The following is a 27478-nucleotide window of genomic DNA, read 5'->3' on the forward strand; positions in this document are numbered from 1 at the left end:
GAAGGACTTCGGAAATAATCTTAATTATTCCATGATGTATAGTATTTGCCTTCCCAATAGAAACTGATGCCTGTTTTTCCCCAGTTCCAAACTATTGTCTTTGAAATATGATTTCATGCAGTTTGCGGGGAGTGGAAAGTCTAGGTGGATTACAGTAAGTGGGAAAGAGTTAAGGGCAGGTATTACCTAGCATTAGGTTACACCTGTTCACATCCTCCCCACTAGGATACACAGACGTGTTGCAAAGACATTTGGCAAACACATGCAGTCTAAACTTTAACATTTCTTTCACCATGGCGGGACCAAAAAATCTACTGCTGCTGCAGCTCCTCTTGACTGTCCCTGTCACATTATATAGTGCAGGTAAGCACAACAGCTCCCCATGCCTGCTTCTGAAAAGATGATCTGAGTTTAAGAGTAGTTAAATAGTTTTATTATGACTTAAACTAAAGCAGCAAATACTAGGGCAACGAGTATTGTAACCTGTTGTTTAACCTTCTGCTTTTATTGAATATTCAGTGAGTTTTCTCGTGCAAGCACCACTATTAGTTTTTTTTTCTCCAGTAAATGATAAAAGGTTATTTATAGTCTGGTCTTGCATAAAATGTTCAATGTACATATGTTAAAAATAATGATATACAAACACCAATGCCCTAACATAATATTGCTAAGATTCTGTATTTGCATATTAAAAATAGCTTTTTGTGAGTTTCTATTGCTATGTCTTTGTGTATATAGAAAGATGTTTTTCCCCCTAAACGTGTCTAGATGTGACTTCCCTCCCTCCCTCATTCACTCTCTGTCTTTGGCTCATTTACTAACACTGGGCAAATTTGCACCAGTGCAGTAATTAATTGCAACTTATCAAGATTTTGCTGTCAGTGTTATGCCTGCAGCTGGCATAACAGAGCTAATCAGCTATTTTTTCCTCAGATGTTAATTTTCCCAATGTTAATAAATGAATGTGCTTATAAAAAAATGAGCTGTATTATTGGTGCAAGGCGCTGCTCAGATATAACGTTTTGTGTTGCTCATGAGCCGCTCGTTGGGGATCACTGATTTAGATTAAGCAGTAGTGATGGGCGTATTTATTCGCCAGGCGCAAATTTGCGTGATTCGCCGACAGCAAATAAATTCGCACAACTTTGCAGCAAAAATTCGCCGGCGTCAAAAAAAAAAGTTTTCCGCTGAGTCGGAAAAAACGGCCGGCGTCAAAAGTGGGTGCCGGCGTCAAAAACGAGACACCAGCGCGAATTTTTTGCCGTTTCACGAAATTCCCGAATTTTTTGGCGAAACGGCGCAAATTCGCCCATCACTATTAAGCAGTGTTTTACATATGGGCTGTTTTATGCAATATATTTTCATAGAGACCAGCAATTTTCAGGAATTTATGTTAATTAGATAAAACAGATTATTTAATATACATTGCCAAGTTAGAATCAGGTGTAGTAACCCAAAACCCAGCAGGCATGATTTACCGGTTGCTGTTTAAAAACAAACACTCTAATGATTACTTGATGGCAATTATTGGACACTAGACCTGGATCAAATTTTGTAACTGTTATTACAATCCCCAATGTGTTTTAGTGTTTGCTGAAACTGTAAAAATATCAACATTTCTTTCTTGGCAGCACTACTGCTAGTTACGTTGATGACTGTATACACAGATGGGTCATTTTTCTGCAATTTTAAATGCTAGCAGTATATATTTTAGAAGCTGTCTCCATGGTCCCCTGGATCAATTTATCCAATATCCTGTTGTTTATATTAGTGCAAAGAGGGCCATGACTTGTAGGGCATTTTAATATATGTCTTCCTAAAGCTGATCATAAATGGACCAATAAAAGCTCCTCAGCCCTTCCAGATAAAGTTAGCAGATTATTGGCAACTTTGTTGTGCCTTCCTGATGGCCTGTGATGTCTCACATATTAGGAAATCCTGTTAAGCAAGGACCAATTGGCACAATGATGTAGTCTTCTCCCAAAGGGTCTTCATGTGCTTTCATTAAAATCACTGGCCAGGGGCCCATACAATGATATCAGCTAGATTGGTCGCAGCATGGCATTGTATGCCAAGTTTAAGAATAAACATGTTTCATTGTTTGGCAAAGTTATTCTAGACTAGAGAATACTTTATGCACTACACATAATACCTTATGGATCAAATGAAGGAGAGTAGTGCCAACCAGGAAGCAAGCGAAGACCATTAATTACCAACTGATTTTTAGCTTTATAAAAATATATTTAATTCTTTTTTAAGGAAAAACGAAGGTTTGAGAGAATAATATGACATATACCTAAAAATTGAAAAAAAGAAACATATGTCAGAATATAGCAAAATATGTCAGAAACATTTAATTATATGCATGCAGATACTGTATAACTTATTTTCCAATGAGTATGCCAATACCAGATATGTAAAGTTTTAAAGATACCTTACTTCTGTCGAAAACCCTCAGCAGTACAATACCTAATTTTCAAAGCACCACACTAGAAAATAAATTATTTTGATTGAAAGGCCAAAAACAGTAATTTGACAACAGAAATATATATATATATATATATATATATATATATATATATATATATATATATATATATATATATATATATATATATATAATATCAAAACAGGGGGGTTGTGGGAGCACTCTAAAGGCTTTAAAGTATATATATAAGTATAATAAATGCTATTGCATATGTACCCAAAACAGGGGTTATTTTGTTACAAAGTTATGATCATAAAATTGATAAGCCACCATACCACGTCAAGGTAAACCCCGAATGGCGGTCCCTAACTTGTTTTATATTTTATGTGCATTTTAGCATTACCTGTAATCAATGTCCGTTGAACGCTGTTTTTTCACTGAGGTCTAAATCCTCCCCAGCCAGCAATCAGGCTTTTAAAGGAGAGATATTCCCAAAACAAACGCCCAATTTTAAAAGCAAAGGATCACCACTAGTTTAAAGGGGGGGTATGGGGTGCTACAACCACTGAAGCTATGCCACAGCTCCTGGCTAAATATACAATATCAAAACAGGGGGGTTGTGGGAGCACTCTAAAGGCTTTAAAGTATATATATAAGTATAATAAATGCTATTGCATATGTACCCAAAACAGGGGTTATTTTGTTACAAAGTTATGATCATAAAATTGATAAGCCACCATACTACGTCAAGGTAAACCCCGAATGTCGGTCCCTAACTTGTTTTATATTTTATGTGCATTTTAGCATTACCTGTAATCAATGTCCGTTGAATGCTGTTTTTTCACTGAGGGCTAAATCCTCCCCAGCCAGCAATCAGGCTTTTAAAGGAGAGATATTCCCAAAACAAACGCCCAATTTTAAAAGCAAAGGATCACCACTAGTTTAAAGGGGGGTATGGGGTGCTACAACCACTGAAGCTATGCCAATAATAGTATGCATATAGCTATAAAAACACATTCTAACAAATTTAAAATGGGTGAAATATCTTTCTGCTCCACAATTCCAAACTGCAAAGCTTTGATCAATTTTGCAGTTTGTAAGAAATTTGTGAAAATCATCTCTAAGCTTGTCCTTAGGTGCTAACCAGGGCCGAATTTACATAGTGGGTGCCCCTAGGCCCACTGCCATTCATCACCCCTGTCCCCTCCCCTTTATTTGTGTAAATTTTCATCATCGGGACCGGAACAAAGGGGATTGGCGCACGGGAAATTTAAAAAATTATTGTATCTCCTGCACATCCCCAGTTTTTTTAACCAATGTGGGTGTGGTTGGGCAGCATGCCGCCCCCTAAAATCCTGCCGCCCAAGGCCCAGGCCTTAGTGGCCTTTCCACAAATCCAGACCTGGTGCTAACATCTGCTTCCAACTTCCATAGGATAACCACATCATGTGGTATGTATAGACCACAACATGAAAATAATGCATATGGATTTCATGGCTGCTACAAAACTAAAATACTCCCTTCATTTTATGCATACCTCCCAACTGTCCCGTTTTTCACAAGACAGTCCTGATTTAGACAGCTCAACCCCGGATTGTTACTGTAATGTCCCGACTTTATCTTTGAACTCCTGCACTGAATAGCCAGAAAAAGATACAGAGTTTCTAACTTAAATGGTTTTTGGCAGAGAGCCCAGAATGGTAATTAGGGGGCATGACCACAAAAAGTGGGAGTGGTGAAAAATGTTCAGCAAATCTTTTTGTCCCTTTTTGCCTATTTCCAAAATGGAGGTATGTTTTATGTTACATAATAGCAGCTAAGAGCAACCAATAAGTTGACCCCCCAAATATATATATATATATATATATATATATATATATATATATATACAAATTCATTAGGTTTAAGCACTCCCATGCGAATATCCATCAGACCCAGGTGCTATTCCTCGCCAGTTGTATAGAATTGTTTGAATATAGGAATGCATATATATATATATTCTGTTGAATTGGAATAGATAAATATTTATTTGTATTACAAGCAGCACATTATAGTTTCTTTTTTTATCATCTCCAAGCTTGCATATCATCTCAAAAAAATGAAAGATGTAAATATAAAACACCCTAAATATGAACTCCAGGGGTCTACTATACGGTTGGATGTAGTTTATGTTTAGGATTACAAAACTGTGTTTTATGCAGAGACTCCAAAAATTATTTCTAGAGAATACAAGTAATCAAGAACAATGCAAAGGAATAAATCACAAAAAGTCAAAAACAATAACTGTAGATTAAAATCCCAGTTTTGCTAGTCTTGGCCTGCAATGAATGTTATATAGGCAAAAACATAAACCCTTATTCAGAGCCTACTGTCATTATGCAATGCAATAAAATTGTTTAAAGTGATACCACAGTGCTATCAGAACCTACATGAGTCACATTGGCCAATAATATATTGTTTAGGGAAATAAAAGTGAAATGGGTGCTTATGTATTTAGGTGTCAAATTGTGTGTTGTCTATATGTGTCATGTGAGTGTGCAAAAGCTGCCCATCCCCAAAAGATGAGAGTTTTAGTGTAAATACAAGTGTGTATTGTACCATTGTTTGCTAATCTTATATTTGTTTTAAAGTTCTAGCCACTGGGGCTCAATTACTTATCCTGGAAGGCTTGTTTTACAGTAATTTTGGACATTGGGCACAAGTCCATGCATAAGGAGAGCACTAACATAGGAATGATAATGGTGCTATTACTAGGGTCATTTACTTTTATTAATACAAACTGTAAGCTGTTGTTCCATGGCATAAGAGGGGGTTGGACTGTTTACCGACTGTGGAAAAGCTACAAATGAGGAATAAAATCGAACAGCCTGCTCTAAACTCCACAAACGGAAACATAATGTGTTATTGTAGAAATAAGCTTCTGTCAATAAAGGAGGCCTTCATACCTGCTGTTTGGACAGTTGAAAAGATTATGTGTACATAGAATGCAACATGCCTTTTGTTTGGCAAAGTTTTCCATTACTGTAAAAGATATGTTGCAAAAAAAATGTAAAAAAGAGATCTAAAGGGGTTCCTGAGAAGGGAGTCTGGAACAGGTGAAACAGTTGGGCCATCAGAAATTATTAGGAACCCTAGGAAATTGGAAATGCAGGGATAATTTACTTCTGGTAGAGCGGGTGAGAAAGCAGGGTATTATCCTCATACAAGTATTGTTTGCAGGGATGATATTATCCTCATGCCTCAGAATTGTGTAAGGTGGGGATGGTGATATTAGGGGTCATATATATAATTGAAAACCAGTTACACCCTAAGATTTGGTGGGGCTCTAAAGAGTTAAGTCTGTGGCAGTTTCCCTTTTATGCTGAGAAAAACAAATACAATGGTAAAATTAAAAAACATAATGCAAAAAATAGTAGGGTAAAAAAGTGCCTTAAAAAGAATGTTGATGCTGACACAATTGGAAAAAATGGCGTTTCGTTAACAGATCAACAGATTCAAACTGATTTATATAAATTCCGACAGGGTTAAGTTTTGAAAATATATACATGCTGCTTACTGTATATTTATGTTGCAAAATACTCTGTATATAGCCTGTATTTCTTGCTGCATCGTGTGTAGTTTGTTTGCAGTGTGCTAACCCAGAAGGAAAGCAATTTGTTTATTTATTGGAGGCACAGACAGAATTTATGTACTGTTATATTTATATGTTCAGAACTCTGCCCAGGAGACATAATGAACACACAAATCAAAGCAAAAGGCAACTATCCTTAGGCCAGCAAACAGCAGTAAGTTGTATTCCCACAATAATATATATAGTACTAACAAATGCAGAAATAGACCGCAACAACGTGTTTTTTGTGCTGTAGCTACACATATCAAGATTAGAATGTGATTTTTTCCTGCTGTCTTAAAAAGAGAAATATTTTAGCCTGCTCATATGTATCAGCAGATTTAGTGACCCAACACCAATGGCATAACTTGCCCTGACCGCCATGGGGCCCACTGGAGCTGTGATAAGTTATTTCAGAGCAGCAGGGCGGTTTTGGACTACAGTATTTTAAATGTTCAGGCTTCAGACATCAGATCTCATGAAAGATGTGTACCATTTTCATAGACTCTTTGAGAATTTTCATCTCTCTTTGGGTATTTACTTTGTTTCAGTTTCTAGAACACCAGTCTGAAAGTCAGGCAGGTTGATGCTTAGGGTGAGCACATATTAAGTAGTGATGAGCAAATGACGCCCATAGACTGTGAAAAAAACGTGTCAAAAAATTGTTGCCCAGACTTCAATGCATTTCGCGGATTTTTGGCGAAGCGAAAAGGGTCAGATTCACCCATCACTCTTTTCCTAAATATTCTTGTTACTATAGCTTAATGGCTAATGGATCATAATATATTTATCTGTATATATAAGCTAAGGTGGCATGATCAAAAAAATGGATCCCATACCTGTATATAAATCCATATTTTGTGATACTGTAAGTATGCACTGAAAGCTGATATAGATAAAGGGCCAGACTGCTTTCTACACTGTTTGTGTGGCTGGGCAGTCATTTTAAAGGGTGTTATTTATAAGACTATGGTTTTAGTACATTAGAAATTACTCTGTGGAGTAATGAAACGTCTAACTGCCGCTTTTTCTTAGTGCCTTAAAAACAAAATAGAATAGAATTTAAAATGGCATGATATTTGCAAGTTGATATTTGGCAAAATAGTCATGCACCTGAATTAATACAACAGGTATTATTAAGATATAGTTTTACTTACAGTGAAATACAAAGGCTATGGTTAAAATTATGTTGCCCCACCCATATTCTCTTGCCTTCAGTAGAGTATTTGATTACTGGGAAGCTTGGCAATCTGCACTGTACGAAGATATTGCCATTGGTCTTCTGTTATTCTTCTTGTTTGTTCATAGTTATCCTTTACACTTTAACTGACGTCAGTTGTTCTGATCATGTTTCTCTGGTTTAATGCTGGAGAACAGGAAGGAGGTGCTTAGAACAATATTACAGCTGGTCGATTCAAAACATTATGCAGGACTGAGACATAATAAAGAAACATGAGATGATGATTTATCTAGTTGGGGCAAGGGTAGGGACATGGGTGCTGTGGTCCACAGCTGTGCCCCTATACAAAATACTTGTATACCTACCTACAACAGTGCTGACTATGCTCTATACTGTGCTCTATATTCTTTTTTTAAACAGACATACAAAAAAAAATCATGATAATCTGGTTCTGACCAGCACAGACCATTCTGGGACTTGAACTACCACTGCATTCCATGGTGGGCAATGCACAGGTCTATTGAAAAGCTGCATAATCAGTTCTACTGCAATAAGGTCAGGGAGGACTTGAATGATTCTGCCAACCAAAGGGGTGGGGAAGCAGGGGCGGGGAAATGGTCCATGTAAGACCATATTCTGTGGAATCATGTATCAGTTCAGATAGTGTTTATGGCAATTTAAGCCAAGTTAAAAGACATTATCAGAGATTGGGAGGCATTTTTCTCTTTTAGATGCCCATACACATGGCAAGTTTACATGAATTCATGATAATCTGGCTCTGTCCAGCACAGACTATTCTGGGACTTGAATTCCCTCTGCATTCCATGGTAAGCAACGCATGGATTCTTTGAAAGCAGAGTGAAGTCAAGGAACAAGGTCAAGGAGGACTTGAAAGATTTTGCCAGACAAAGAGGGGGGGGGGACTGTTTCACCCCTGATCCACCCAGTGTATGTTTAAACTTACCTTCTTTATTCCAGTTGTCCAGAATCCATTTCCACAATTTGCTCTGTTGTATCATTGGCCGACCCCTTCACATTATTATCCCTAACCTTAATGCCATCGGGCCTCCCCTTCACATTATCACCCCCCCTCCTTTTACACCATTGGCCAGCCCCTTCACATGATTGGCCTGCCCCTGCCAGTATTTGTAAAGGGTGGCAATCAAACCTATTTTTATTACAAGGAAGCTTTTAAAACATAGCCATATCTATTTTACTAGAGAGAGGGAAATGTCAACATTTTGTTTTGCTGCTGTTGCACCTGTAAAACGGGATTTATTTTTATTCTGTAGTATAGTTACCTTAATCCCATGTTAAACAGAACATGTAAACAGATAAAAAGCATGATCAGCAAGCCCCTTATTATTACAAACTCTTTGAGATGGGCAGGCGGAGGGTTATCATTAAATGTACTGCAGTGAAAAAAAGCTGAGCTTCCTCTTAAAATTTACATGTGTTCCGTGGGAGTAAAGTTAATGTTCCACGTAGGCAGTTGTTTGTTTCCCTTGCAGAAACAACAGAAAAACTGAGAAAAAGAGATGAAGGGCAATCACTGAAAAACACAGGAGCCATACATTTATAATGGCAGGAAGATAACAGCAAGAGGGTCAAAAACTTTCAATGATTTAAGACAACAGAAATAATCATTAACAAGGAAGGAAGGCAGTAGGAAAAATGTATTATGAAGAAGGAATACAGTATGTTAAGTAATTGAGGAGTTGGGAGGCAGAGGGAGAAAAAACTGGAATGCAAAAGAGAATATTGAAGTACAGGAAAATAATTGGAGACCAAAAATAGGAGGAGGAAAACAGCAGAAAAGCAAGTTGAGAATTGAAGAAAGTTCTTAAAGATGGATCCAAAGTAAGAAAGCCAAAATGCAAGGGCAGAAGAAAAAGGGACAAAGAAGCTAATGGATGGAAAGTATCTGTGTAAAATAACTACTAAAATGTCTGAGAACAAATTGTGATCACCATAAGGTACATTATGAGCACAGGAAATCCACAGATTTTTTACCTTGTTTTTATTTCTTTCCTATTAAAAGTTTGATGCATATGTCAGTTGTGTCTTATAGTCCAAAGAATACAGTATGAGAGAGAGAGATGTACAACATATATGCTTTTGTGATATGTATTGATAGGTATTGTAATATGTATTGTACATTAATACAAATTCATGTATCTTTGTTTAGTGAAAGGGTGTACTCTGTGCTTTCTAGGTAGGAGGTACTAGCTATGAGTCTGCATGTGTCATGTGGAGATGGCCACTTCTCCCAACCTGAGCAAATAAGTTGCAAGTATATTTAAACAAACATACTTGCAACTGGTGGAACACCTATTTATGTTCCTTTTTCACTGGAGACATGATTACCAGTTAAATGTATTTAGACCAGGAGGGTACTAAAAAATTGTAAAAATTCTGGCATCTGGATTGTTTACCCCATTCAGTCTAAAATCAAGCCTGTCATAAACAACAGGTGGCCATGGAGTGTAACATTCAGTGCTAGGATATTGAAAAGTAAAAAAAAAAATCAGTTACCACTTTGGAAAGGTCACAGGTCATTAGTGGAGCCCAAGTCTTTATATTTATATATTCACCCAATTAGCAATAAAAGTATTAAAGTCCTATTTAAGAGTAAGACCTAATTTAACAAATGTTGTAGTGACATTTATGAATATAACACACTTCACTGGTCTCCGCCAAGGTTTTACATGACATTAATGTTTATTAAGTTAGACGCAAATGCCTAAACTTCTATTTATTTTTTATTTGTCTATTTATATGTTTTTTTAAAGGGATTTAAGGGGCTAGACATTTTGTTAGTTTCCCAGATGCACTCAGTCATGTGATTTGTGTTCAGATAAACTTCAGTCACTCTTTACTGCTGCACTGCAAGTTGTAGTGATATCACCCACCTTCCATTTCCCCCCAGCAGCTCATCAGCAAAACAATGGAAACAGCTGCCTTACTAAATATGCACCAATGACACACCTAGCGGTAGAGATGAGAACAGCACTCAATAGTATAAATTCAAGTCCGGCTAACCAAACTCGTAACTCAGTTACATTGAGTAGGAGAAACAATAGTTTATCTGAAAGCAGTTCCATTGTGAAGTGCTGGTGCTTTCTGAAAGCACATGACTAGGCAGACACAACGCTGGAATAATCTTTAAAATCTGATGGCTTTAACATATTTACAGTATTTTGTTTTTGTTTTCCTCTGGATTTTAGAAGAAACCAACACAAGCCAAACCACCATCGCTGTCACTTCTCCGTTCAACAGCTTCACCCTAAACCTTAATGATACAACTTCACCAGCGACAGTCTCAGGTGAGAAAATCATTTGTACTTTTAATCAGCGCTTCATCAATTGCCATTAATTTTTTTTTTTTTCAACTGTATTTTTTTTATTTAAAATTACATGAAAAAGTAAGTGGTACATGTACAAATCAACACAATATCAAAGACATGACACAAGTTTTGAGGTGTACAAGGTAAAAGCAAGCCATATAACATCATTGGTCAAAATATACATCAACCGTAATACCCCATATTGGAACCCCAATGACTGACAACCTATAGGGTCCAAGGCATTCTGCGGGGGGGAGGGGGCTAAATAGAAACCCGCTTTTCACACTCAGGTGAGGAACAATTCCCACCCCCCCACCACCGTAACTTCTCTATGTTAACCTTGAGATGCTAGTAGTTCACGGTAATAACCGTTCCACATGAACCAGTCCTCTTCAGACTCCAGCACCTTATCATGAGCTAAGGCCGTTAAATATTCCATTCTCCGAACATGTTCTATCCTATTAACTAACTCCCACAGGGATGGGGGAGAGGGATCCTTCCATTTTGCAGCAATCAAACAACGAGTTGCCGACAGTATGCAGTTCAGAATTTTCTGAACCCTCTTCCCCACCCCGTAAACTGGATGTCCCAATAGATGAGTTAAGGGATCAGCCGGAAGGTCCAGGCAAGTAGCCTTCTTTACAATTGTCCTAACTATAGACCATAACGGAGAAATCAGGGGACAGGACCAGAATATATGGACAAGATCAGCTGGAGTCCCCCCACATCTGCAGCAATTTGGCGACGTTTCTGGAAAGAGCCTCTGTAGGAGAGCCGGGGTATGATACCAACCAAACAGCACTTTATAAATATTCTCCTTAATGGAAACACACATAGAGGACTTTGCGGCATTTATCCATATACGGTTCCATTGTTCTATCGAAATGCTAATATTCAAATCCCTGTCCCATTTCAACATGTAGGAGTGAGGCTTCACTTCTATGGGATAAGAGTTTAGGGTCCTATACAATTGGGATATATGACCCACTCTTTCCCCAATTTTAACCCCCAAGGTTTCAAATATGGTCAATGCTGGCATTTTCATACTAGGACATAACGACTTAACATAGTGCCTTAACTGAAAATACATGTAGTCTTTAAAACCACTTAAATTATAGCCTTCAATCAATTGTTGCTTGTCCAGAAAAGTTTTAGTTCGCTGATCGAATAAATGTACAATCTGAAAGGCTAATGTGTCCTTCCACAAACTGATAAAGTGCGCCTCTTGGCCTAAAGGAAATGCTGCATTATAAAGGAAAGGTGTAAGGGGGGCAAGCCTATCTTTAGGGCACAGTCGGTCCTTACATCTGGACCATATATTCAGAGTAAAATGAATCATACGAGGGGCCACGTGTCTCAGTTGCCCATAGCCCTTGGTCCATAAGAGTGTACTAGGGTGTATAGGAGCTAAAGACAGTTTTTCTATTTCCATCCATTTGGTGTAAGCCAATTTAGTGCATAACCACAATTAACAAGTCTCTAGCCTGTCCTTTAATACACAAAACATTAGTATAGTGTCTGCCAATACACAGGAACTGGCCAAAATGGATTCCTTAAATTAATGGCAAGGGGTTGATGGCAGTATTCTCTGATGGTTGGTTGCAGTCGATTTTTAGAATGTCGTTTTACACAACACACCAGTGAGATAATTTGAATCTTCATACATTCTTCATACAAGTCTACAAAAACACAATAGGCTTGTTTTGCCTTTAGTAAGCATTGATTATATCTTAGTTTGGATCAAGTACAAGGTACTGTATCATTATTACAGAGAAAAAGGAAATAATTTAGAAAATGTTGGATTATTTGGATAAAATTTTGTCTATGGGGCAGATTTACTAAAGGGCGAAGTGACTAATGCTAGCGAAAATTTGCCACCGTGATGTCATTTCGTTACTTTGCCGATTTACTAACGGTCGCTGGCGTAACTTAATTAGCGAAGGAGATAGACTCTAGCGGTAATTCGCTCCCTTACGCCTGGCGAAGTTGCACTCTAGCAAATGGATGTAAGTACGCAAGTTCACTAAGATGCAGATTTTACTGAACGTTACCTCTTGCGCCAGACTTGCCTTCACCCCCTCAGACCAGGCGAAGTGCAATAGAGTAGATAGGACTTCCTCAAAAAATAGTTGAAAATTCAAAAAACACCTGGTGATTTTTCATTTTTCATGGTGATAGGCTGAAAAAGATCGTACATTTTTTCTGGGGTACCCGGCTTCCCCCCTACATTTCCTAACATATGGCACATAAAATATACACTGGGCTCATGTGTAGGGCAATATAACAACTCTATTTTATTTTATTAAGGTTTCCCGGGCTTATGTAGTGTAATGTATTGGCTGCAACATATACAGTACGTCCATTGAACTTTAACTTCCCGCCATATGCAAATTAGGCAACGCTAACGTAACTTCGATATGCTTGCCGCAGTTACGCTAGCGCTACTTCACCAGCGTTCAAAGCCCTGGATGCAACTTCGGATTTTAGTGAATTAGCATTGTCCTGGTGAATCTACGCCAGACGAAGTGTTGCGATGTGAGCGAAGCCGATTTTTCAGAGGTTAGTGAATTTGCCCCATGGGAGATAGCCTTTCTGTAAGTCTGAAGCTTTCTAAGTAACGGGTTTCCAGATAATGGATTCTATACCTGTATGAAATACATTGCAGTACCCTTGTTGGCCACTCTATCAACTAAATACACAGGTTTAATATTAATTTTCAATCCTTCACTAATGGATCTGCTGCCCTTTTAGCTGTTTTTGTAAGATCAACATTTCACATTGCTTTCTATTTTTAACTGGCTAATAAGGTATGTTCCTTTGCAGATTCAGTACAAAACAGTACAAAATCTCCAGAGAGCAATACCAGCAATACTTATCCCACGTCCAGTAGCCCTGCAAACAGTACATACAATGCCACAGGTGAGTGACCACACTTAGGACTTTACTGTACAAGGTAGTGCTCTTTGTTTTACTTCAATATATATTTTAGCAACTTAGTAGATACATTTTTGTGATTTATTGTCTCTTCCCTTTGTAACTTTTTGAGATTTTTCTTCAGTGCTGAAATTCTGTAGAGCTGCTGAAGAAAGCTAAATAATTTAAAAACCGCAAATTGGGGCAATATGATGGATTATTTTGGTTGCCGCTTGCATAGGTACAGATTGGGGGTAAAAATATGATGGATGTTTTGGTTTATGCTGGCACATGTACAGATTGGGGCCTGGGGGCAATCTGAGGGATTGGCATTGGTACAAATGGGGGCAATATGATAGGTGCTGGCACAGGTACAGGGGGCTATATGACTAGTAAGGTGGGGGGGGGCACTGATTGAAGCCCTTGCCTAGGGTGCAAAAATACCTTGGCCCGGCCCTGCCTCCCTGTGTGTGCCATTCTCTGCTTGCCCAGTGCTGCTTGTGTGTGCCATTCTCTGCTTACTCAGTGCTGCTTGTGTGTGCCATTCTCTGCTTGCCCCGTGCTGCTTGTGTGTGCCATTCTCTGCTTGCCCAGTGTTGCTTGTGTGTGCCATTCTCTGCTTGCCCTATGCTACCTGTGCAATGTAAGCCTGTTAGGGGTTTGTTTTTGGGGTTTGTTAGCATTTGGAAATTGTTGTTAAGGGCCTCCAAGGTGTTTAATCATGTGTTGGGGGGTTGTTGTATTATCCACAGGGGAGGATGAGGCATATGGATTTAAGAGCATGTTTTAACATGACTTCAATTTTTCAGATATGAGTGATGAGGGATTTCCCTGCAGTGATCACCAACCATTTGGTTTTTTGGTGTGTTACCACGTTAATGTGGATATGATCTTAAAAGTTCATGTGGTAATATGGGTGTGGTTTACAGTGGGTGTGGTTTAAAAGCGGGAGTGGCCAACACTGGCCAACACCATTATCGGCCCTCCTCCACAAAGGCCATTAAAATTTTGGCCCTCGGTACCACAGAACTTGGACAGCACTGCTCTACGTCATTCTAAAATGTTATTTTAAGGTAAACAACCCCTTTAACTGCTACACTTTAGAAGACCCACATTGGACAGTAAAATGCTATAAGTCTTTTGGCTAGAGATACCAAAAAGCAGCTTTCATAGATTTGATTGAGACTTCCAATTCACTTATTAACACAAATATATTCTGCAGCCACCTATAGTTAAAATGTAATCAAGCTGAATGGGCATCATTATCTTCTTTTTTTCAAGTAGGACAGTCTGCCATTATTTCCAAAGCACCCGCCTTTAGGCCCCAGACAGGCTTTCTGGCTTATAGATCCAGATCTGCTTGTGAGATTAGAACTGATCAATATCTTGTATTTACAAATGAAATATTTCTGCCTTGTAGAATCAACAAAATCGAGTACAATATTTATTCAGAATAATACCAGCACATACAGTACTGTGAAACCTGAAAAGACCACATCCAACTCTATAGCAGGTAAGTGACTTAACATGCTTTCATATTTTAAAAACAATGGCAAATATGAATGGCCTGTGAAAGATTCTACAGGAGCTTCATAAGAAAGGTAATACCCAATTGAAGATTAAGTGTTTTTTGACTTCCTTTTTTCAGAAACTTAATGGTAATAGATATGATCACCATGTAGGAGAGGTTTTCAGACATCTTTATACCAACCTAGGCTTTTCTTGTTCAACCAGTAGCTGAAGCAACTGCTAATCGACCCTGCAGAATAAAAAGAATTGATTTTTTTTGCCTTCAAAGTAGATTTTACAGCCTCCCATAGTAAAAATTTAACTGATGTTAATAGGAATAATTATTGTTAATTACCATGCCACTAATCTCAGCACTCCCTTAAATCCAACCTTTCCTCCCTATAGATCCAGATTTTCTGATGAGATTAAAATGTATCTCTAGTTTTATTTTTACTTAAGAAAGAAACATTTTTGTTATTGTAGAATCGACAATAGACCATTCCGAAATTACCAGCCTTGTGTTTCCGACATACAGTACTCTGAGACCTGAAAACAGCACATCCAATTCTACAGGTAAGAACTAACATAATTATATATATTTTTTCCACTAAAAATGTGTTTTTTTTTATTTCTCTAAAACACTGAAAAGTCAAGATTTATTAAATGTAAAGACCATGAAAAACTCGAATACCAAACTTTGCGAAGTAAAAGCAGTTGAGGTCCCATTGAAGTCAAAGGGAGTTGCACTGAACCTATTGGACCTTTTTTTTAACCATTCTGTTTTTGGATTTTTTTGTCCAAAAACTAGAATTTTATAGAGGTTTTAAAGATATTCAGATTTTTTCAGATTATGCAGCATTTTGGTTTTTTTTTATTCATACTTTTTATATTTGAATCTTTTAATAACTTCCATGGTATTTATGGTTTTAGAGAAATAGGGTTTAATCATGGTTTCAAAAAGCTCTAACACCACTAAAATTTGACCTTACTAAATGGGCCTCGCAACACCAATAATTCCCATCTTAATCTCATCCACTTCCCTGTTGTTTGTCAGTTGCCCACAGGCATTCTAGAAAAATCAGCCATTGACTTCAATGTATTTGGCGTGAGAAAAAAATGCCCACTGACTCCAAAGCCTTTAGTGGTAGAAAAAAAAACACCCATCATATCCAATGCATTTGGTGCTAGAACATTGACCATTGATTGGATTTCAGTAAAAATGCTATATTTTGTGAAATGTAAATTATACCCAGCACTTTACAGAGAATGCAGTTATTATGGCTGGAGCATGATAATACATCCATTAAGTTCACGTTAGCTTATACAGTAACTGACCACATGGGCTGCATGATTCTGTTGGCTACTATAAAAACTAGATATAAACAGATACTGCTGAATTTGGGCCAAAACAGCTATTATTGACATGACCAATGTTACATTTTCAGTTGGCCCAATTTTGCTAATTGTCTTTGCTTCATTTCAGTCTGGAATTTGCTTAACAGTAACAGTAGATGGCGATAGTCTACTGAATAATTAAGAATACCACTCCACACTGCAGTACAAATTGTCTGTCTTCATTTTCTATAGGGACCATCAGTCCAGTAAATGAAATATCTCTCCCCGGTATTTGTTTTTTTAATTTAATAATTATTTGAACAACGAAGGATATGTCCCAAAAGCACTATTCATTTTCATTGCATTTAAATTAAACATGATTTTTTATAGTCGTCATCTGACCCCAGGGATGCAGTTCTCTAATAGAACATGAAAAATCATAGTGAGCATATTAATGTTTATTTCCATTCAGGCCTTCCAGGCAGAGATTGTGAGAAATCACAATGAATTAGTCACAAACCATTTTGTATAAATGAACACTTTTACTAACATTTTTAGTTAATGCTCAATTATAACTATGACCAACAGAGTGTTGTTCCTGTTTTTAAGCTAATAAACATATGCTTCTATCATTCTAGAATCCCAGATATGGAGAGACTTCACAGAAAACCCTGGGCTGGTTGCTGTCATTTCTATATTTGTCGCCATTCTCTGCATTAGTCTTGTGGTGGTGATAGTAAAGTCGTGCCAAAATAGAGGGCCACAATTCAAGAGACTGGATGAAGTGCCAATGGTATTTAGAGAATTTGTGATTATTATATAAAATCAGGACTGTGCTAAGTCTGAATGGACCAGTAGAGGATGACAGAGAGGGTAACTACTGGAGATAAGTCTTATAGCTTTATTTCAGTAGATATCTTCTCCTGAGAACAAGGTGGCACAAAGTAAAGCTGTATCCCCACCCATAGATTACTGTAATTCATGTAAGAAGAATGCAACTGTTAATGACTGCACTTTTATTTTAATGATCCTGAAATTCATCTAAACAGGATATTAGTGTCAGGGAGCCGGGAGCTCCCTCCAGGGAGGTAGTCTGGATCAAGGAGGAAGCCCTCTTGAGGGAGCAAGGTCGTGGTATCCAAAGGGTTAAGCTGAATCAAGGTCAAAGTCCAGGCAAGAGTTCAATGGCAGGCAGATCAGGATCAAATAACAAGAGTCCAGGCAGGGGGTCAAAACCAAGGCAGGAGCAGGAATCAGGATACAGGAAACACAAACAGGAACCCAGGATTAATGGCAGCAAATCCTATTCTTGGGCGCCGTCACAGTGTTTTGGGCGCCCTTTTATGATGAGATCCCGGCACCAGAGATGACATCATCATACAGCGACGCTGCAGCCATGTGTTCAGCATGGGCGCCGCTATCTTGGATCTTCACTGTGACCGCCGGGAATGTAAACAGCGCCGTCGGATACTTCTGGGTCGGGTACGTCTGGCAGTCCTGACAGTACCCCCTCCCCCACGGGGGCCTCTGGACCACCAGGACAAGGCTTTTGGGGAAACCTGGTGTGGAAATCCCTCACAAGACGAGGAGCATGAACATCAGAGTGTCCTTCCCAGGAGCATTCTTCAGGGCCAAAGCCCTTCCACTTGATGAGGTACTGAAGAGAACCCCTGGAGATTCTGGAGTCAAGGATCTTTTCCACCTCATATTCTTGTTGACCATCCACAGAGATAGTAGGAGGGGGAGACTGGTCAATAGAAAAGCGGTTGGAGGTAGCGGGTTTCACCAAGGAGACATGAAACGATTCGCATCTCAGGGGGAAGCTGAAGTCTGACAGCCACAGGATTGATAATCTCCAAGATGGGAAATGGACCCACAAACTTCGGACCCAACTTGGGAGATGGCACCTTCAGACGAATGTTTCGGGAAGAAAGCCAAACTTTATCACCAACCTTGAAGAGAGGAGAGGACCTACGTCTCCGATCCGCGAAGGTCTTGTGCACAAGAGCACTCTTCTCCAAATTAGACTTGGTTGCAGCCCAAATAGCGGACATATGGGCCGCATGGTCATCAGCGGCTGGGACATCAGTCAAAACAAAGTCTTGCGGAAAGGCTTGAGGATGTTGGCCATACACTAACATGAATGGAGATCTTCCAGTGGATGAATGACAGGCGTTGTTATGAGCAAATTCCGCCCACGGGAGAAGGTCAGACCAATCATCTTGGCAGAGGGAGACATGATTTCTCAGGAATTGTTCTAAGGCTTGATTCACTCGCTCCGCTGCCCCATTCGTTTGGGGATGATAGGAAGAGGAGAATTGGAGAGCAATACCCAAGACCTTGCATAAGGAACGCCAAAACTTCGCCGTGAACTGGGAACCTCTGTCAGAGACAATCTCCGCCGGGAAGCCATGCAGGCGGAAAATGAATTGAATAAACAACTGTGACAACTCCACTGCAGATGGAAGCTTCCGTAAAGGGATGAAGTGGGCCATCTTGCTAAAACGATCTATGACGACCCAGATCACGGTGTTCCCACTGGAGGGAGGAAGTTCGACTATGAAGTCCATTGCCAAATGTGTCCAAGGACGAGAGGGCACAGGCAAAGGCTGTAGTAACCCGCTAGGGCGAGAATGGCTAGGCTTGGAAGTGGCACAAACGGTACAAGCAGCAACATAGTCTTTGACATCTTTACGAATAGTCGGCCACCAGACTAGACGCCGTAAAAGTTCTAGAGTCTTAGCAGGACCAGGGTGTCCCGCTTGCTTGGAGCTATGAGTCTGTTGCAGGATAGGCAGACGAAGTTCAGGAGGTACGAATGCCATTCCGATGGGAGTATCAGGAGGAGCAGAAGATTGACCAGCCAGAATTTGATCAGCAAATTGAGGGTATAAAGAAGCGATGATCTTGACAGGAGGAATAATTGGCTCTTGTCCACCGGAGTGAAACTTCGAGACTTCCGATTCTTGGAGCCAGGGCGATAAGTCAAGACAAAGTTAAATCGAGAGAAGAAGAGAGCCCACCTTGCTTGTCTGGGAATCAGCCTCTTGAGAGATTGAATGAACTCAAGATTCTTATGATCTGTGTAGATCGTGACTGGGATCAAGGAACCTTCAAGGAGGTGACGCCACTCTTCTAAGGCAAGCTTGACAGCCAGGAGTTCTCGATTTCCTACATCATAATTATGTTCGGCAGGAGAGAACTTCTTAGAGAAATATGCACATGGGTGCAACTTTCCATCAGAGGGATGTCTTTGGGACAAGATAGCTCCAGCTCCAACTTCAGAAGCATCCACCTCGATGAAGAAAGGTAACTCCGGATCAGGATGGCGGAGAACCAAAGCGGAAGTGAAGGCATCCTTCAGGGATTGAAAGGCTTCAATAGCAGACGGGGGCCACAAGCTGGGTTTACCCCCTTTTCAGATGAGGGCCAGGATAGGAGCAATGCGAGAAGAGAAACCCTTAATGAATTGCCGGTAGTAATTGGCAAAACCAATGAATCTCTGGATTGGCTTAGTGCTCAGCGGTAGGGGCCACTCTTGGATTGCAGACACTTTCACAGGATCCATCTCGAAACCCTCTGGGGAGATGATATAGCCCAGAAAAGGAATCTTGGACACTTCAAACATACATTTCTCCAGTTTGGCAAAGAGAGAGTTCTTCCTCAAACGAGAGAGTACTTCCTTCACCTGGGAGCGATGGCTTGCAAGGTCCTTGGAGAAAATCAGGATGTCATCTAGGTACACGACCACAAACTTTCCCAAGAGATCCCGGAAAATGTCATTCACGAATTCTTGAAAGACAGCGGGGGCATTGCAGAGACCAAAGGGCATTACGAGGTACTCATAGTGCCCATCACGAGTGTTGAATGCTGTCTTCCATTCGTCACCTTCACGGATGCGGATGAGGTTATACGCCCCACGGAGATCCAACTTAGTGAAGATTTTAGCCCCCTTCAGTTGGTCAAAAAGTTCTGCGATCAGAGGCAAGGGATACCGGTTCTTAACGGTGATTTTATTAAGACCCCGGTAGTCAATACAAGGACGTAGGCCTCCATCCTTCTTCTCCACGAAGAAGAATCCAGCCCCTGCAGGAGAAGTTGAAATTTCTTGACTCGGTCCCTATCAGCTTGATGTTCTCTCTGACGGGTGTCCACCTTGACAGACAAAGCAATGAGGTCTTCAACCTGCGTGGGTAATTCATGAGAGACCAGGTCATCTTTGAGGCGGATAGAGAGACCATTGTAGAAGGCAGCATGATAGGCATCATTGTTCCAACAAGTCTCTGCAGCGAGGGTACGGAATTCAATGGCATATTCTGCAACACTGCGATTTCCTTGGCGGATCTGGAACAGACGAGAAGCAGCGGTCGCCACCCAACCGGGAGCATCGAACACAGTCCGGAATTCTTGAAGGAAGGCTTTGGAATCATCAATTAAAGGAGACTCCTTCTCCCAGTGCGGAGATGCCCATTCGAGCGCTTTCCCTGCCAGACGAGTGATCACGAAACCAACCTTTGCTCGCTCAGAGTTAAATTCTGCAGGTTGCAGGGCGAACCGAATCTGGCACTGATTCACAAAACCACGACAGGCTTGAGGGTCGCCACTGTAGAGAGGCGGTGCAGGAATACATGGACCAGAAGTGGAGGACTGTGTAGCCATGTCGGCAGCAACTAGCGTGGGCGTTGTCGGCGTTGGAGTAGTCGGCGTCAGCATAGATAACTTTTCCAAAATCGCCTCCAGCGTGCGTCCAACATAATTTTGCCGAGCTTCGTACGCCTCCATGCGAGTATGCAGACCTCGAAAGGCCCTGCCGAAATCTGGCTGAGCTTCCTCAGTGGGATCCATGGCCCAAGAATAATGTCAGGGAGCCGGGAGTTCCCTCCAGGGAGGTAGTCTGGATCAAGGAGGAAGCCCTCTTGAGGGAGCAAGGTCGCGGTATCCAAAGGGTTAAGCTGAATCAAGGTCAAAGTCCAGGCAAGAGTTCAATGGCAGGCAGATCAGGATCAAATAACAAGAGTCCAGGCAGGGGGTCAAAACCAAGGCAGGAGCAGGAATCAGGATACAGGAAACACAAACAGGAACCCAGGATTAATGGCAGCAAATCCTATTCTTGGGCGCCGTCACAGTGTTTTGGGCGCCCTTTTATGATGAGATCCCGGCACCAGAGATGACATCATCATACAGCGACGCTGCAGCCATGTGTTCAGCATGGGCGCCGCCATCTTGGATCTTCACTGTGACCGCCGGGAATGTAAACAGCGCCGTCGGATACTTCTGGGTCGGGTACGTCTGGCAGTCCTGACAATTAGGTATCTAACTTTGACATCTTTAATCCTTTTGCTGCCAGCGGCCATATCAGCACAGGCAACATTGTGTGGCAGGGAAAGGATTATTTGATTGGCTACAGATTTGGCATGTGTTGGTCACTAACACTTTTTTGAGAATAGTGGCTTATGGGAAAACTCCCATAAATGCTTCTCCACCAGCAATAATTGAAATCGCCAGTGTTAAAACCTACGAGTCACAAAGTCGCCAAAGTTTCCTCGTGAGACAACTTTGAACGACTTCAGAAAAATTAAGCAACGTGTAGATTTTGCCAAAGGTGATTTCAATAATTTCCAGTGGAGAAGCATTTCTAGGAGGTTTGTTGTCCGCAGAAGCACCAATTATTGAGGGCAAGAAAATCTCCCCGTCAGCCATTACAGTAAAGCAGTGCAGAGCAGTAATTCTAACACATCAGATTGAATAACGCTCTTAAAACTGACATCTGTAAGTTGCAGTTGCTTGTTCCATAGTGCAGAGTTAAGGTGCAATGTATTTTCTGGCTAATATCCCTCCTGTGTGTGCAGTAACAGTCACATCAGATTTAACTACACACATTGGGGCAGATTTACTAAGCTCGAGTGAATTTTCAAAGTCAAAAAAGTAAGAGTTTCGAAGTAATTTTTCGTGTACTTCGACCATCGAATAGTATACTACGACTTCGAATTTACTTAGACTTCGATTCGAAGTAAAAATCGTGCAAATATTCGACCATTCCATAGTCGAAGTACTGTCTCTTTTAAAAAACTTAGACTTCAATACTTCGCCAACTTAAACCTGCTGAAGTGCTATGTTAGCCTATGGGGACCTGCCAGAGCAATTTTCTACGTTTTTGGGTATCAAAGGAAAATTGTACGATTGATTCGAAGTACGATCGGAGTACGATCGTAAGATCGTACAGAATAAAATCCTCTGACTTCAAATTCGAATGTTGGAGGATTCTATTCGATGGTCGAATTTCGAAGTATTTTCCACTTCGAAATTCGACCCTTGATAAATCTGCCCCATTGTGTGGTAGTGATGTGCAGGTCAAGAAAAGTCAGCCCAAGTTTGACCATGACCCCCCTTTTACCAACCCAAAACCAGCCATATTGTCCTTATGTATATACCAATGCCCGCCCTTCTCAGATGTAACTGGAGGGGGTGGGGCAGACAGGGCAAAAGTATTGGTTTTTTCTCAGATGTATTTATGACATTATACTTATACTACAAAATGGCACTAAATGTAGGCCAAAATTAGCATTTCTGCATCCCCACTACACTTATCCAGGTAAGCGCACCCCCAAGGTTGTCCTCATAGGATAGAATATATAGATTTGCAAACCAAAGAGACACAAATGAAGCCCCATTTGAATAAAGCAAATTGCATGTAAGTAAAATAATTACCATCGCATCTTTGTGTCACATTATAAAGTTATGTATTGATTTCATGCAAGTGTGTAGCTGAGCCGGTGTAAAGTTGGTAAGATAAGTGTTAAGCATTGTTTTTTACAGAATCTTTTACCCAATATTTTTTTGGCTTATTTGTTTCTTTAACTTCAATCAGTTTCCTTAGATGCCCTGATTGGCAATCTGTGGGTTCTGGCATATGCCAGAGGGGCTGCTGTAAGATGTCATAGACAGTCACTTTATTGGGCTGGTGGGAGGCTGTTTGGGCCACTGTGTGCTTGAAATACCAAGGCTTCAGGTAAAGTAATGGTGTAAATTACAGCATTCGTGTAGTGTACATGTAGTGAAATTAACTATTTATAATGAATTTATACCTTTTATAATCATTCATTTATTCCTGTTTAGTCTTAAGCTGTAGTTCAAATAAACCATGGGGTGCTCCCACTAAGGGGTATAGGAACACAGGGGTGATTAGGAATTTTGAGCTCAGGAGGGGTATATGTCCCCTTGTTTGGAGCAAATATAGTTTTACAGTAGCAGGAAGGAGAGCCAAGCTGGCTGACTTTTCTTACACGTAGCAGCTGAAGTGAAACAAATAGACTGGTTCTGGTATGTGCACAAAGGCAATTCATTCAGTGCAAAAGGAAGTATGCTCAGATTTGCTCTGAATAATTTGGCCGCCTGCCCTGCCCAAAACCAATACATTTGGTTCACGTCAGTTCTGTGCTAAATGTTTACTGATCATAAATGTGACAGCTCCATCTGGTGTCCATTTGATGGAATCAGAAACCTAGGACATGGCTCTGAAGTAAATGACTCGGTGATCCGAATCCTTAAAGGGATCCTGTCATCGGAAAACATGTTTTTTTCAAAATGCATCAGTTAATAGTGCTGCTACAGCAGAATTCTGCACTGAAATCCATTTCTCAAAAGAGCAAACAGATTTTTTTATATTCAATTTTGAAATCTGACATGGGGCTAGACATTTTGTCAATTTCCCAGCTGCCCCTGGTCATGTGACTTGTGCCTTGTGCCTGCACTTTAGGAGAGAAATGCTTTCTGACAGGCTGCTGTTTTTCCTTCTCAATGGAACTGAATGTGTCTCAGTGAGACATGGGTTTTTACTATTGAGTGCTGTTCTTAGATCTACCAGGCAGCTGTTATCTTGTGTTAGGGAGTTGTTATCTGGTTACCTTCCCATTGTTCTGTTGTTTGGCTGCTGGGGGGAAAAAGGGAGGGGGGCGATATCACTCCAACTTGCAGTACAGCAGCAAAGAGTGATTGAAGTTTATCAGAGCACATGTCACATGACTTGGGGCAGCTGGGAAATATGACAATATGTCTAGCCCCATGTCAGATTTCAAAATTGAATATAAAAAAATCTGCTCTTTTGAGAAATGGATTTCAGTGCAGAATTCTGCTGGAGCAGCACTATTAACTGATTCATTTTGAAAAAAAAAATGTTTTTCCCATGACAGTATCCCTTTAAAACCACGTGACATTTCATCATACAATTTCTCCAAAAGATATTACTGATCATACCTCACAAAGGAATGGGGAAAAAACAAGAATTTTTTTTAAAATTTGCTAAACATGCACCTTCAGTGTAATCGCATTCACTCTTATCAGTGTTATAATTCCCAATAAAACCTCAATGTGCAAGTGAAACAATCAAACATACACTATCAGATATAGTGATCGCTCTTAGAAGAAGCCTTCTTGGCGAAACACATGAGCGCTGACGAGTGTGGAAGCGGAACAAGCACATGTGCAGTAACGGAAGTCATCTCAGTATATACTGCTGAGGAACCTTTGATTTTAATTGCGATTTTAAAATGGAACATTGTAAGTACAATACTTTCTTTTATTAAAATTTATAAAACGTTTCCGCACATGCAGTTCTGTATTGTCCAAAGGTACAATTTCGGAAGTAATCTTTAGAGATTTGATGAGTGAAACACAACCTATATGTCTGTGAGTATAATCAACTACAGGTTGCTCCAGACCTGGGGTTGTCCGGAAAATGGATCTTTCTGTAATTTGGATCTTCATACCTTAAGTCTACTAGAAAATCTTGTAGGCTGGTTCTACTTCCAATAAGGATTAATTATATCTTAGATGGGTTCAAGTACAAGGTACTGTTTTATTATAACAGAGGCAAAGGGAAATGATTTTTAAAAATTTGGATTATTTGGATAAAATGGAGTCTATGGGAGACAGGCTTTCCATAATTTGGAGCATTCTGGATAACGAGTTTCCGTATAACGGATCCCATACCTGTACCAGAAATAACGCTGGTTGGCGTATGGGTATTAACCATACTCTAAAGACTTTTCCCTTCTTTAAAGCAAGTTTCACTATATCTGATAGTGTTTGTGTATGTTTGATCGATTCACTTGCACATTTACAAGTTTTATCGGGAATTAAAACACGGATAAGAGTGAATGCGATTACAGTGAAGGTGCATGTTTAACGCTACACTATATTTTTTCGTTTTTTTCCTCATTCCTTTTTGAGGTATGATCAGTAACATCTTTAGGAGAAACTGATTATCTTGGAGGTGGAAGAGAACCTACTTGTTACTGAACTTGGGATAACACTTGGTTTGGGACTTTATACTTTGAACTTTTGATTTTCATCATACAAACAAGGAAATTGTTAAATTTTTATTGTACATGCAAATTAGGGTTTTGATTCTGTACCGGATCTGAATGTGGCTGAATCATCAGATATACAGGTAGAAACAACAGAATTCTACCTGTATCTGACAATTCAGCACAAACATTTGGCCTTTTTTGGGTGCCTTCAAAGGCACCGGATCAAAATTCTCCGTCCAGCTCAATCGACGAGCCAACCGATATCCAAGTCTTCTGCCGATATCGTTCGGCTCTTTTTCCCCCATACACACACCGAATATTATACAAAAATTAGTTTTGCACGATATTTTCTGTGTGTCTATGGCCACCTTAAGGCCTGTCATTGGGTTTGCTACATGTTGTAGCTGAACAACTACTAAAGGGCCAAAGGCTGAACAGTCCTGCTTCATATAAATTATGGGATACCATAATGTATTTTTATTCATGGCAACTAATACAAATAAAGATGGTTGTTGAGTAGAGCAAAACGGTAATTGATACTGTATGTCTCACCATGCTCTCAACATGCTCTTTATTTCTTTTCTTAAAGGGCATGAAAAGGCAAAAAAATAAAATCCCATTTTTACTTTCTTTAATGAAAAAGAAATATATATGTGTACTGTTTTTATAAGAAACCTGACTGTATGCAGTGACATTTTCCCTTCATTTACTGCTGTGGATAGGAATTGTCAGATGGTCCCTAACTGCTGAGCAGGGAAACAATAATACTTATGAACAGCAGGGGGAGCCTCTGCCTTACTTCCCAGCCATGCAGAACTCAAGCAGCTTTGTTTATGACGATTCCTAAGCTGCCCAGACCACACTGAGCATGTGCACAGTTTTAGTCTTGCAAAGATGTTTAACAAAGTTACAAGATGGTGACCCCCTGTAGCCAACTTTGAAAGCATAAATCATTTGTTTGATTAGGCTTGTCGTGCAGTAAGCAGCATTTCTAGCCTTATTCTATTTTAGACTTTACATGCCCTTATTTAACATGTATGAATTTCTTGCTCTACAGAATGGCATAAATGAAGAATCTCCATTTGCCCACTACCCGCCAAAGTGAATCTGCCTCTTTATGGACACTGATAGGATCACCCTGCTTCTGATCAGAAGATGTTTTGCTGTTTAAAATTGTCCATTTACTGTTACATAAAATGTAATTTCCACAGGCTTTGCTTTTGTACATGTAGCACATAATAATTGAGGATAACTGATTAAACGCTACCCACACCATCTTAGAAAAGTAATGAAATATGTAGATGAAAGATTCATTAGCATTCCTATATATATATATATATATATATATATATATATATATATATATATATATATATATATATATATATATATATATATATATATATATATATATATGAGGCATGTAATAAACATTGTAAAGAATATAAAAATTTGATACATTAACAATTAAAAGTACATTTTACTATCTAAAATCTGTTTGTACAATGGAAAAAATTGCACATAAATAAATATTCTCTGTGCAATATTTTTTAAATGTAAAGACTTTAATTACACCCTATCCATCTATAAGATGCATTATTTTTATTTTAAAAGGGAATTTTCTTGGACTGGGTGTGTTTCTGAGGTCCATGGATAACGGGCTGCAAACCACAATTAGCCTAAAAAAGAACAAGCTGAGCTGGAACCACTTCATCCTGACCCCATTACCTCCATTCTTTTGGAAGTATATAGCATACATAGAGTATTTAATGTCTATTAGTACTAAGAACTTGTGGAGTTACAGAAATTACAGTTAAAATTATATGTGCACAAATGTTTAAACCTAAA

At 39.6% G+C, this 27478-nt stretch overlaps 1 protein-coding gene across 1 annotated transcript; it reads left to right on the plus strand.

Annotated features, from left to right (window-relative positions):
- The first annotated feature begins 201 nt into the window (after positions 1–201).
- On the plus strand, positions 202–26946 carry XB22169526.L (A-agglutinin anchorage subunit-like L homeolog). The gene is made up of 7 exons (XM_018255625.2): positions 202–363; positions 10446–10544; positions 13389–13484; positions 14899–14991; positions 15471–15560; positions 16961–17115; positions 26688–26946. The coding sequence occupies exons 1-7, from the start codon at positions 294–296 to the stop codon at positions 26733–26735; spliced, it is 651 nt and encodes a 216-aa protein (XP_018111114.1). The 5' UTR covers positions 202–293; the 3' UTR covers positions 26736–26946.
- Positions 26947–27478: the final 532 nt, after the last annotated feature.

This window comes from Xenopus laevis, chromosome 1L (assembly GCF_017654675.1).
Source record: "Xenopus laevis strain J_2021 chromosome 1L, Xenopus_laevis_v10.1, whole genome shotgun sequence".
Lineage (NCBI taxonomy): Eukaryota > Metazoa > Chordata > Amphibia > Anura > Pipidae > Xenopus > Xenopus laevis.